The 13,268-nt window shown below is 37.3% G+C and overlaps 1 protein-coding gene across 1 annotated transcript; it reads right to left on the bottom strand.

Annotated features, from left to right (window-relative positions):
- Nucleotides 1–894: 894 nt before the first annotated feature.
- On the bottom strand, nt 895–12,574 carry LOC109017931. Its single transcript, XM_035687986.1, has 4 exons — nt 12,392–12,574; nt 12,220–12,297; nt 11,855–11,950; nt 895–1,253 (listed from the first exon to the last, which is right to left on the bottom strand). The coding sequence occupies exons 1-4, from the start codon at nt 12,392–12,394 to the stop codon at nt 1,176–1,178; spliced, it is 255 nt and encodes an 84-aa protein (XP_035543879.1). The 5' UTR covers nt 12,395–12,574; the 3' UTR covers nt 895–1,175.
- Nucleotides 12,575–13,268: the final 694 nt, after the last annotated feature.

Raw genomic sequence — 13,268 nt, 5'->3', positions numbered from 1 at the left:
CGTTCGACGTCTACGCTTACAGATTTGTTTTACGATTGGTGCGGGCTTTGTTTACATTTACATTGATTACTAGTTAGTCATTGTATAGGTCTCTTTTATAAGTGTCCTGGCTGGTTTATTTTGTTTTTTTGGTTATCAAAGGTTTGGTTTTTTTTTTCTCTCATGGGATGGGCTTTTATGTAAATCTTGTGAGGTCTTGGATGTTGCCACGATTTTCCTCTGCCATAAGTAAGTTTTTTACTAATAAAATTGAACCGGAATCATTCTTAGACATGTAACCTCATCTCTTAAAAACAAAAATGCGGCTTAGAGGTCCTAAGTCCGAATTGGACTCCATACTTTTCTGCCAAGCTTTTGAAAGTGGCAAATCCCGATCCAGAATCTCGAGAGTTCAAAACAGAAACCACAAACAAAAGAACCAAGACGGTTAGACACAGACGAGGATATACAACAGTTCTAAGATACTGTTTGGATGGTGAGTTAAGGTGAAATAAATTGAGATGGAAGTTAAAAATAAAATATTATTTTTTAATATTATTGTTGATTTAGAATTTGAAAAAATTAAATTTTTTATTATATTTTGTTTGTGAATTTAAAATAATTATAATAATAAAATAAGATGAGATGAAATAAAACAATTTCACCTTATTCTTTTTGGTAGTTAAAAGCTGAGTAGAAGGACCTTAATTGCTAAACACTAGGGCATAGCATTAATCTACTGCCAAACTCAACATGATACATGCCTTTCTACTTCTTCCTTTTTTTTCCCCTTTTTGTGAGGGGTAAACTCGATGCCTACATATTCAGTTCAACAAAAATCCTTAAAAATACTATTTTAGTCATTCAAATAAATTCCCTGAATCAAGTTTAGATTGCATAATCGTGAAAAATCCAAGAGAAGTCAACTACATTGCCATCCTTCTTTTTCTTATTTTTTTGGGAATGTACTACAATTGCCATATCAAAACAATTTTCATACTCAATATCCGATTCATTTAATCCGAAAGGGTTAGGTCCATTTAGATACAGAAATCCGATATTTAATCCGACTAGTTAATATGATAAAAGTTTATACAGTTTCCAACAAACATCTAGTTCGGAGAATCAAAACAAAAAAAATCATAAGTAATTGCTTTCCTCCCTAATGCCCAGGCACCAAAGAAAGTAGATCAGCCTCAGTCCTGCTTGTCATCTGCCACTCCCACAGGTTTTGAGAAAGACACGGGTGGAGCAGGTTCAGTTTCTACCCCCACCTGGAAATATGAAATCCTATCTCAGTTACTATTCAAGGAGGCCCTAAGCACTAAAACAACAGCCATATATGCATTATGCAACATATGCAAGCAGAAGAGAAATGATATAAAAGAATATGCGCGTGGGTGGGGGTGGGTGTCCAAAATAACTTGAAAATCCTCAAAAGGTAAAAACGTTACAGTTCCACACTACTGAGAACAAGAATGAGTAATAACCATCAGTGTCTCCATTGCACAAAATATTACAGGGTAAAAAAAAAAGAAGCATAATTTTCTTAATTTGATCCCATGCAGAAGGATCAGTTATCCTCTTTGAAACCAAGTCAACAAGTTTTGTTCAGTTCAGAATTCCACAACACTAAAAACATAATCAAAAGCTTTCAACACCATTACTTAAATCATGCACATAAAAGAACAAACAATTGAGACATTTTCTTTTGATGAGTAGCAAGTGTGACTAAAAAAGGAAAGTAAATGAATGCCCATGAAATCAACAAACGGAGCATGGCAATTGAATTAAGTATTTTTGGGTCTTTGCTTTGGTAGGGTCAGATGTAAGATACTTGCATCCCTTTTTTCATCTGGGGGCAAGGAAAATATATAAGCCAAAAATCTTCTTCCAGTTATTAAGACAATGAACTGGCTACGTCAATATTATTATTTCTTTTTTGTTTTGAAATAAGTAACCGACTACATTAATAGTTAAGGGTGACTTGAGCTCATACTCTTGCCACAGAACATAAACAATCACTGATGCTCATTTTAATCCTTCCTTGCTTCCATTCCTACTGCATCTTTCTAATGTACTTCCAACCGCTCAAGGTCTACAATTTACAACAAATCCCAAGGAAAGTTTGTAATGAAAATCTTCAAACTCAAGAAAGCAATCAAAGGAGGAAGCAATGATCTTAGTTCCATGGAGTCCACATGTTTCCATCCAGATTCTACGCATATAACCATCAAGCATGTTAATCCAGCTAGCCTAATGTGATAACTCCATAATGAGTAAAGATGGGGAATGGGATCCCACATTGCTTGGGAGAAAGAAGTTCTTATTCTTTATAATGATTCTAAGGACCCAATTGTACTACCATTGACAAGTTGTTTTGGAGTATGGGCCCAAATGTGCCTTGGGCCATTACAAATGGTATATTGTGATACCCCTATATTGAGTGAGTATAGGTGTGATACCCCATATGATAAGGATAAGGGTAGGTGGTGTATGGGATCCCACATTGCTTGGGAAGGAGAAGTTCTTGCTCTTTATAAGGATCTAATGGAACTCCAATTGTATCATTGACTAGTCCTTTTGGAGTATAGACCATGTGGTTTGGGCCTTCTATTGGGGCGTTACAAATGGTATCAGAGCCTATCCCAACCAGAAATGTAGGACTTGAGCCGTGCCACCTACAATGGACAGGCCCGACGAGAACGTCGGGAATTTTAGGGGGGTAGATTGTGATACCCCATATGATATGGATAAGGGTAGGTGGTATATGGGATCCCACATTGCTTGGGAAGGAGAAGTTCTTGCTCTTTATAAGGTTCCAATAGGGTTCTAATTGTATCATTGACTAGTCCTTTTGGGGTATAGGCCATGTGGGTTGGGCCTTCCATTGGGGCGTTACAAATGGTATCAGAGCCTATCCCAACCAGAAATGTGGGACTTGAACCGTGCCACCTACGAAGGACAGGCCCGACGAGGACGTCGGGAATTTAAGGGGGAGAGATTGTGATACCCCCATATGATAAGGATAAGGGTAGGTGGTGTATGGGATCCCATATTGCTTGGGAAGGAGGAGCTCTTGCTTTTTATAAGGTTCTAATGGGACTCCAATTGTATCATTGACTAGTTCTTTTGGAGTATAGGCCATGTGGTTTGGGCCTTCTATTGGGGCGTTACAATAGGTTACCTAAAAAATTGGGGACAGAGATAGTCAGTATCCCCCGAGATCTTTCATTCATTATACAATAGTAAACTTCAAATACCAAATACAAAAATATCATCACAAGAAAACTATTGTGATACTTCATATGATAAGAATAAGGGTAGATGGCATATGAGATCCTACATTGCTCGGGAATGAGAAGTTATTACTCGGGAATGAGAAGTTATTGCTCTTTTTATGGTTTCAATAGGGCTACAATTATCTCATTGACTAGTCCTTTTAGAGTATAAGTCATGCGGTTTTAGGCTTCCCATTAGGGCATTACACCTTATATAATAACCCTACTCAAATCAGAGGTTGTATGCCATATAATCCCCAGCTTGGAACAAAGAAATTCAACCCAACCACGATCTGACATCTTGGTAAATGAATTAGTTAATTGAGCTTTTGACTTCACATATAAAGTAACGACTTTGTAATTTATAAACTTGTCACAAAGTAAAGTGGAAACCTACTTAAATGCGCTTAGTTCCTTGAAGAACAAGTGGGTGTATCCACTATAAAACCCAACTCTTCAAGAAAGTTTCTCAGCCATGTAAAATCACAGGACGTGTCAAATATAGATTGATATTCTATTCTATAGGGGTGGGTGCTACTCCCACAGAGGGAGGCCACCGAGAGAGTCACCAAATAGGCAAAATATTTGTCCTTTTTTTTTCAAACATTTTTTCAAACTCATTAAACATTTAAAAATAAAATAAAATAAAAACCACAAATTCATTAAAAAATACTTACTTAACTATTAAGTAAAAAAAAACTCAATCGATGGCCACCAACAGTGATCACCGTCTGTTGGATAAGCATTTCCCATTCTATAGTGGATCTAGTAACAATTCTTTGTTTCTTATTTTCTACATAACCAAAAACTATTTGCTAGGTGGTAGGTTTCCTCTTGACGTGATGAGATTCTTGGATATACTTGTTCTCCAAGTTTAGTAATACTTTGGCCCCACGTTTCTACTAAGTTAGGCCTTAATATGGGCCTCGAAATGGGCCTTCTCTTGGGCCTCATATTTAGTTTTTGTTGGGACTCTGTTTGGACCTCAATAACTTACTAAGTTGGGCCTTAACTTTGGGCCTTACATTGGTCCTTGTCTTGGACCTTTCTTTGGCCCTTTTCTTATCAAGCTTGGACCATCAATTTAACCAAAGTTTTGGGCCGTATTCATATCCATCTAGCCTCCATGACTCGCTATGAATCAATCACCAAGCCCATTGAGGTGGCAAGTCTTCTCATGCCACTTGTAATCATTCTATTGGCCTCTTGGCAACCCATTTTCACAAAAATTTTCATTGCTCCAAATATCTCTGAGTCAGGCTACTCTGCCGCCCAGAATAGCCTGCTCAACTTTACCGCTAGTTATATTTCAACTTTCTTTTCTTTTTTTTTTCTTTTTTTTTTTTCTATTCACATTTTTTTAATGGATTTAAATATTTTTAAAAAATGAAAAAAATACCTCAATATACTTGAAATCACTTCCTTAATCACTAAGTAAAAAATAAAAAATAAAAATTTCACCAAGCGGTACATTGGAGCGGTCAGTTTGGGGCGGCATAGTAGCCTTTTTCTATCTCTATTAGAGCAATGGTGGAAGTTATTTTGCCATGATCCTAAATGACTCAATTAAGTCCAAAAATCTCAATTCTCTTAAGGATCATTACTTCCACTTGAACAAATTCATGGATTATCATTGTCAAATTCCCAATATTTGACAATTGTACCATCTTGATCTTTGTATTTCCTTGCAGGGTATTACAACTTGCTAGTTTGGCCTATTAAAACATCTTAACTCAAACAATTTCACTACTATTCACAGAATTCTGAGATACTCCAAGTGTCCAAACGATCTATTAGTTTGGCTGCCCAGCTTCCGGAGACAACTAAGATGCCACATTGGGTTGCAGCTTAACATAGCTCAGAATCTTGGGTATTTGATGCACATTCCGCAAAAACCCTTCATCCATGCACCCCTAAGATTCATTTTTCTGCCAAGTTCAGCCCTCCATCATGAGTTTAGATTTCCATTTTTCAGAACACCTCGTAATGCCATGAACAATAGCACATAGTAACTTTGACAATTCTCCAAGCATTATGCATGTACGGCCAATTACTCCTAGCACTATTCCTCTGAAATTTTTTCTGCAACTTAGTTCCTTTCTTCTTGATTTAGATCAACCATATGCAGCTCTAGAACAGTAAATCAAGTGCAGCACACAACTTGAGGAGTTAGTCATGTCATTGCCATGTAACACCGGCCCAATAGGATACAAGTCGTTGACTTGTAAGCCATAGTCTTCAATTATATAGAACCAACCACACTGTGTGCAGCCAATTCACTCCAAGAACAAGCCACCAGATTTTACAATCATTCAAACAGCTTTCTCATAAAGTTTTCTGCAAAAGCTTAACCCTCTTTCATGCTACCTAACTCTGAAAACTCCAAACCGAATGTTAGGACAAGAACAGTTCCTCCATAGTCACTCATGAGTCAAGCTGTTGCACCAGGAAAAGAAATATGGCCAGCTGAACTGCACCAATGTTTTCTAACTTCTTCTGCAGCAAACTCAGCCCTCTTCACACGCCTCAAGCCTTGTCTTTTAGGTCTGAATTAGGGTTCCAAGCTATCCACTTACTTGCTTGACCAACTGCCTTCCACTTGACAGCATAGCTGAATTAGATTGATGGAGGAAGTTAGTGAAAACCAGGTGCTTCTCTCGGCTGAAGCTTTTCTTTTCCTTTTTTTTTTTTTGATAATTAATAAAAGCTTTATTACCATGAATAGGGAAAGTCCAAGAATACAGGAAGTATTCAAAGGAAATACTTACTACACTCTAAAAACAGAAAAAGACTAAAACAGATTCATTACATCATCAACATCCCTTACAAAAATCCTAACCCACAAAGACAAAGTAGAAAAGAAAAAATTCCAAAGTTCACCACGAGAACACTCTGTCTTCAAAACATCTCCCATTCCTTTCTAGCCAAATACACCACATTAAACACAAAGGAATTCCCATTCCTTTCTAGCCAAATACACCACATTAAACACAAAGGAATCAAATTCCAGCTGGCCGCTACTGATTTCCTCCCAACAAAACCTCTCCAACATGCAAGAAGATCTACCACTTCCTTTGGCATCACCCAAAATAATCCTGTCCGACTCAAAACCTCAACCCTTAAAGTCATTGCCATCTCACAATGAAGAAAAAGATGATTTACAGATTCACCATCCTTCTTGCACATGACACACCAGTCAGCAATACACTCGCATGCTTTCTAAGGTTATCTGTGGTCAAGACTCTCCCTAGGGCAACCACCCAACTGAAAAACACCAACTTAGAAGGAACCTTCACTCTCCATATAGCTTTCCAAGGGAAATCACAACCAGGATGACCAACCAACACCTTATAAAATGAACTGACAGAAAATCTGGAATTCCCAGAAAAATCCCACAGTAAGCTTTCACTTCCCTGCCTCACTTGACTTATAAATCCCTCCCAGAAAAACAGAAACATCATTCACTTCCCAATCATTTACCTCACTGATAAAGTCAACGTTCCAAAGAATATTGTTATGTGTGTGGAGGAAATAATCTGCCACAGCAGCATTTTGGTCCCTTGCAATCCCCCCACCCAATTCCATACTTAACAGTAACCACATTCTTCCATAACGCATCTTGCTCTAATTGATATCTCCAAAGCCATTTCCCAAGCAGTGCTTTGTTGAACATCCTTAAATTCCTCACCCCCAATCCTCCACGAGAAATAGGTTGACAAACCTCGTTCCAACTTACCAAATGATACTTTTTCTCCTCACCTAAACCTCCCCATAAGAAATTCCAAAAAACTTTCTCAATTCTATTTGCCACCCCTGCTGGTAAGGGGAAAAGAGAGAGAAAATAAGTGGGGAGATTTGACAACGTGCTCTTAATCAAAGTAATACGGCCCCCTTTAGATTTTTCCAACCAGCCAACCTTCTCTCAATCTTCTCAATTACCCCTTCCCAAATGGAAACAGATTTATGAGGGGCACCCAATGGAAGGCCTAGATACTTCGGCGGCAGCAATGGAGTCTTACACTCCAGAATATTGGCCAGATCTGAGATATTGGCTACTGCACCCACTGGAACAATTTCAGACTTGTTAAGATTAATCTTTAGGCCCGAAACAGCTTGAAAACACAGCAATAGTGCTCTTAAAGATCGAAGATGAATTTGAAGCTGAAGCTTTTCTTTCAAGGAAAAAGCTACTCTCACCAAGAGTTGGGTCCTGAATTTTTTTTTTTTTACTTAGTGATTAAGTAAGTGTTTTTTAATGATGTTGTGAATTTTTAAATAAAATTGTTTAAGGGTATAAAAAAATAAATGAAAAAAATTAAAATAAAAAAAAAAATTTGCCCTTGTCGGGACCCATCTCGAGCTACAACGGTGTAGCACTGCTCTTCTTTCAGACCCTCCCTCTTTTCCTGCAACTTAATGCAAAGTGTCTCTAATTTATAGCCCCAATATGCACATGGGAAGATTGTCATAGTAGCACCTGAAAAACACTTAGATTTTTTGAGCTGGAATTGATAGAAACCGAAAAGCTGATGGTTTCACTTGGGAAGAAAAACCAGCAGCACCCCTGGTTTTCTTTTGGGACTCAAACACCCTCTGAAAATCTGCAACCTCTACACCTTTTTACACTCAACTGGTCTTTGTCCATAGGTTAATGATGAGGCATACTTAACTGCACGCATTGACAATCTGAAAAGACCATCAAGCACTCCACGGAAAACATCATACCATTTCGTTTTGAAAAAACCGGGCAACACTTAGGCCTTGTTTAGTTTCACAAAACTTTTCATTTCATCTCATTTAATCATTACAACTTTTTCAAATCTCAAAACAAAAATAACATTAAAAAAATACATTTTAACAATATTTTATTCAACTTTTAACTTTTATTACAACTTATCTCATCTTATATCATCTCATTTGTGAAAACAAACGAGACCTTAGTCATTTTTAGCCATCTTTCCGTATTGATTTTCAATTGAGTGATTTCCTAAGGTAGGGAGCAGGGTTCAACGAAAATAGTAGGAGAAGAACGATCGGCCCTATAAATACCACTCTCCTTCCCTCACTTCCATCCATGCCATCCTCAAGCATAACATAGCTCTTGTGATCGTAAAATCGAGAGACTAGTGTGAGCTCCTTCGAAAAAGTTGGTTCTTGAGAGCTCCAAAAGCCACGGTTTGGTGAGTAACTTGACCATATCTCCTTATTGGAAGTTAGATTAACATGTTAGGCTTTGATTTATTGTATGAAACAGAGATTTCAATCAAGTTACGACTTGAATCTAATTAGCATGATGATATGATATGATCTAATCTAATGTTTAGTTAAGTGTTACCCTTCAGATTTAGTAGTCCACTAAGAACATGGGCTTAAAATCACATATAGTGAAGGTTGGCAATATGCATGTCTCGGGTTAGATGAATTTCTCTTATTGGATGTTTGATTCGTGAGATTCTAAGGTCTTAAGTGGAATTAGGATATGGAATATATGAAGTTTGTGAACCTTGGTGAAATCTAGGGCCAAAATGCAAATAGTGAAAGTTTAGGGTTATAATTGCAATTTGGGAAAGTTAGGGGCAGATTTGCAAATGAGACTTGATTGGCACCTAACGCTGGTGGGTGCATAATGTTATGAGATGTTTACGATCAATGCATTGAAAAATCTATATGCACAGCTCTGATGAGGTAGTTACAACTTAAGTTAATGCATTTCATGAATGGATCAAGTTCATGTTATTTAAGTATGTAACTATGAGTATGCATGTTTTGCAAGAACCCTTATGTTTTTATTATGTTTACGGTATGATGTGCTGTTTCTTGGGTATTCAACTCATTTTTGTATGTTCTTATCTTTTAACCTCTCCAAGTGAGAATCTTTATGAGGATGAAGGTACAGGACAAGACTTGGCCTAGGGAGTCGAGGCCAAGGCCTAGACAGTTTATGACATGCTTAGTTTTATGATTTTAAGTTTAATAAGTTCTTGATAAGCACATGACTTGATTGGTTTTAAAAAGTGCTTCCGCAGGCTCTCTTTTGGATTTCAAGTATTTTAATAAAGATTGGCTTTATTTATTTATGAAATCTTTTGTATCTAGTTTCCCAAGATTTCTAAAAATGACTTTGTTCTTAACACTGGGGAACAAGGTATTACAAGAACGAAATCAAAACCTTGGCAGGAACAGCATGACGTAGATAAAGTAAGAATAGAAAATGCATTATACAGCAGTCCAAGAGAGAAATAACAGTTGCTTTGAAGCCCATAGATGCCGAACCATAGAAGCCAAACAAATAGAAACATAGCACCAAGCCCAAAGATGTTAATACTCCATCATGTAACACATTCACATTTCCAAAAGATCACAAGAATACGACAGGGGCCAAGAAGTAAGAAATAAAGAAATACACTCCATGAAATAGAGAGAAACAAAGAGAGACAAGAAAACACCAGAAATCAACCAATAAACAAATTGGTTATCATAATAGAAATTAGAAACACAAATATGGTGTTAGAACCACCAGGAAACTACCAGCAATTGTCAAGAAATTACTGGGAAATGCCAACATTTTGTTGGAGAATTCCAAAAAATACCATGCCGAAAAAGACCGGAAAAAACACCAGAATAAAGCTGGAATAAGCTAAGATGGTCGGAAATGCCCTGAACCGAACAAGAACCGGGTATGAAACCCATTGAATCTGAAAGAAAATAATTGAACGGGTCAAAGTGTTCTGAACCGGAGGACTGAATGAACTTAACAACATTCATAGGCATGTCCCAAGTATACAAGATGGTATAAAAGAGATGACACCTATTTAGGAAGAAGAAATGGAAACAAGAAAATCATGAAAATCAAGGTCATTAGAATCTACAACTTTGGCCAACAGAAATAAAGTTCTAACAAAAAGTAATCTAAGCTCCTCTAATGAGTGCTCCCTTTCTTTGAACGTCTGGTCATTATGCTCCTACCATAAGTACCATTGAATACAAGTATGAACCATCTTGCACACAGCTGTGATTTGTGGAATACCACCTACGTTTATCCAACTGACCAAAAGCTCAACCACTGTGACAGGCATAACCCAAGTGAGGTATGTACTATACTTATTGTGGGGTTGTACGGAACAAAATTGTATATTATGAAAATTTATGTGTTGAATGAACGGATTAGGTGGGTCAATCCATGGGTTACTATAGGTTGACCGTAGAGTGACTCCATTATAAGGTTAGTGAAAATTGACGTAAGCCAAATAAGCACAACCTAACTCTATTATTCCCTATCGGGTCATGTCAAAGACTTACAACACTACTTAAAACACAACAAGGATTCTCTCATCAATAAAGGGAAGCATCAACTCATGCAACCAAACAGGGGTCTTCCCTTCATTGAGATGTCATCAACCTTGGTTTCCGATGCTGATGATGGAGGTAATCACCACAAAACCCACTGCTAACCGCAAAAAAAAAAAACACCGCAGACCACAAAAGAAAAACATCACAAACACCAAAGATCGCTAAACATGAAGAATCTTCTTCAATGAACTTGCGGAAACACCATGGAACCACCTCAAAGTTGCCAAACAAGATTTTCCAGCATCACTACCGATGGTAATAATATAGAAGAAACGGCATGACCGACACACTTTGCCAAACACCAAATATGAAAGAAAATTCAATCTTGAAACCATTAACATCAAGGATTAAAAACATTGGAAAACATTTCCCGAATCACCAAGACTGCACAGATCAAGGCACAGACAGATAAAAGCTTGAAAAACCTGAGCCATTCCTGGTGGGGATTTTCTTCGAACACATGATGGGCAACCAAGAACAATTTGGATCATCCAAGAAAACTTGAATGAAGACCGAAGACAACTCTGCAGAGCTTCATCAAACACGTCAACCATTTTATTCAAGTAGCTTGGCCCCAAAATTCCTGGGAGATGTGATATCTTGGAATACTATTTCTACGGCTTCCCCACATACAAACCGCTTATCAAAAGAGGAACTATGCTCTAAGTGAAGCTTCATCAAGGGACAGTCCCGTGTGGGCTTTTAGCCGACATGGACAGAGCTTCCAAATAAAATTTTTCAACCAAGCTGCTAAAAGCTTTAGTAAAAAACAATAAAGGAAAACAGAGATGCAGAACGAAGCTCGAATGCGCTCTGATACCATGTCAGAAATGGAGAGTTAAGAGGAAGAGGAGAACTGCCGAGAGAGGGGTGGGGGGGGGGGGGGGGAAGGAATTTGGATGATCTTAATTGATAATGAGTACATGTATTTGTGGAGCTGTGACTCTTTGCTGACACACTAACAAACCCTATAACTAATCACAGCTGGTCAAACTAATTGAAACTAACTCTTAACAGAATCAATTAACAGAAATTATAAGTCTGTTACCAACTCTCTACTAACATCCTAGCACCCCATCTAGCTCAATGCTTCCTCTTCTGAGTTTGTACTAGCAAAAAGGAAATAAACTAATGCAATAACCAATTGCTTCAACTAACAGGATTCAGTTTTAGGGGGAAACAAAAGCGGACACCCGGTGCCAATAAAAAAAAAAATCAAAAGCATTTAGCAGTGTTTCACTCACTTTGCTATCCTTCTTGGCTGCAGGCTTATAAGGACAAGCCGGTGGAACCCCCTCCGGCTTCCTGTATTCCCAACCAAATATCCCATAAACTTTTCCCTGAAAATTTTGTACCCAGAAAATACAACGAAAAGTTCGTAAATACAATTAGAAAGAACCAAAAGTGGCCATAGACGAATTAAAGACCCATAATTTGAGGCTAAACAAACAAAAGAAATACGAAAGCAGGGATATGCATAAAAAAATTAATAAAAAATATAAGAAAGCAGGGGAGAGAGGACAGCAATTTCCTCAATGGAAAAGTAACAAAGCAAGCAGAGCCCATATGGTAAAATGCGATTATGATTGCAGAGAGAGGGATCGCATACCTTGATTAAATAGAATAGAAGTGGAAGAATGTTGACGATGGGTACCAAAAAAAGGGGTAATAAACACGCCAGGCAAACCTAGAACAGAACATAACACAAAACATATGTTAAGGAACATGAGAATTGAACAAAGTTACGAAATATGAGAATATGGGGTTTCAGAGACTTTTACCATCTTCGTGATCGTCTTCTTGGATCTCTATAAATTGTTTTTTGTACAACCGACGGGGATTGATAATTTTGAGACTCTCTTGGGAACTTCGGATATGGTTTCTTTACGCCCAACGGCTTGTAGCACTTTGCCAACGCACTACTTTGCCACGGTGCCCGGTGGATTCGAGGAAGGATAAAATCGTCATTCGATATTATGGAATACGGAGTTTGTTCGTTTTGTTGTAAGGTGCTTTCTGGCAAACGGCTGGCCCTTGGCAAAGTTAAAGTTGAATGGCCATGCAGGTCTCGAACCTGCGTCCTTCGCGTAGTTAGCAAGGCACTCGAACCAGCTGAGCAAATGGCCATGGTTTTTGTTAGACAGAAATTCAAAACAATTTTAAAATAATAGAATATAAGATGATTATATTCTGAGCTAAAAATAACTTTACAAGAAAGATGTTTCACTCATAAACTAAGGTCCGTTAGGATGGTAAAATTATTTCATCTTATTTTATTATTATAATTTTTTAAATTTTCATATAAAATATAATAAACAATTCAATTTTTTCAAATCTCAAAATAATAATAATATTAAAAAATAATATTCTAAAAATATTTTATTCAATTTTCATCTATAACTATCTTATTTTATATATATATATTTGTGGTATAATTTGATTTGGAAGATAAATTTTAAGTTGGTTGTTTCTCTCTTTTCTCTCCGTACACATGCAAACTTTTTTCTCCTCGTTGCTTCCTGTACCGCTTTTCACCATTGGCAATGTTAGATTAATATTTTCTGAAGTTTAGATGACTATAATGGGCCGTTCTATAGAAGTGGGGATTGAATTCAAATGCTTTATTTTATCAAAATTTGGTGCTGATGGTTTGCGAGT

Source organism: Juglans regia, chromosome 3 (genome assembly GCF_001411555.2).
Source record: "Juglans regia cultivar Chandler chromosome 3, Walnut 2.0, whole genome shotgun sequence".
Classification (NCBI taxonomy): Eukaryota; Viridiplantae; Streptophyta; class Magnoliopsida; order Fagales; family Juglandaceae; genus Juglans; species Juglans regia.
Note: the sequence above shows the minus strand (reverse complement) of the source record. Positions and strands in the feature narration are given on the sequence as shown.

Excerpts from the sequence above, each read along its gene's own strand:
- LOC109017931 (XM_035687986.1), bottom strand. Across the intron at positions 11,951-12,219 it reads TTCTATTCTATTTAATCAAG|GGAAAAGTTTATGGGATATT; the intron begins GTATGCGATCCC and ends CAAAATTTTCAG. Across the intron at positions 1,254-11,854 it reads CAGCCAAGAAGGATAGCAAA|GTGGGGGTAGAAACTGAACC; the intron begins GTGAGTGAAACA and ends TCATATTTCCAG.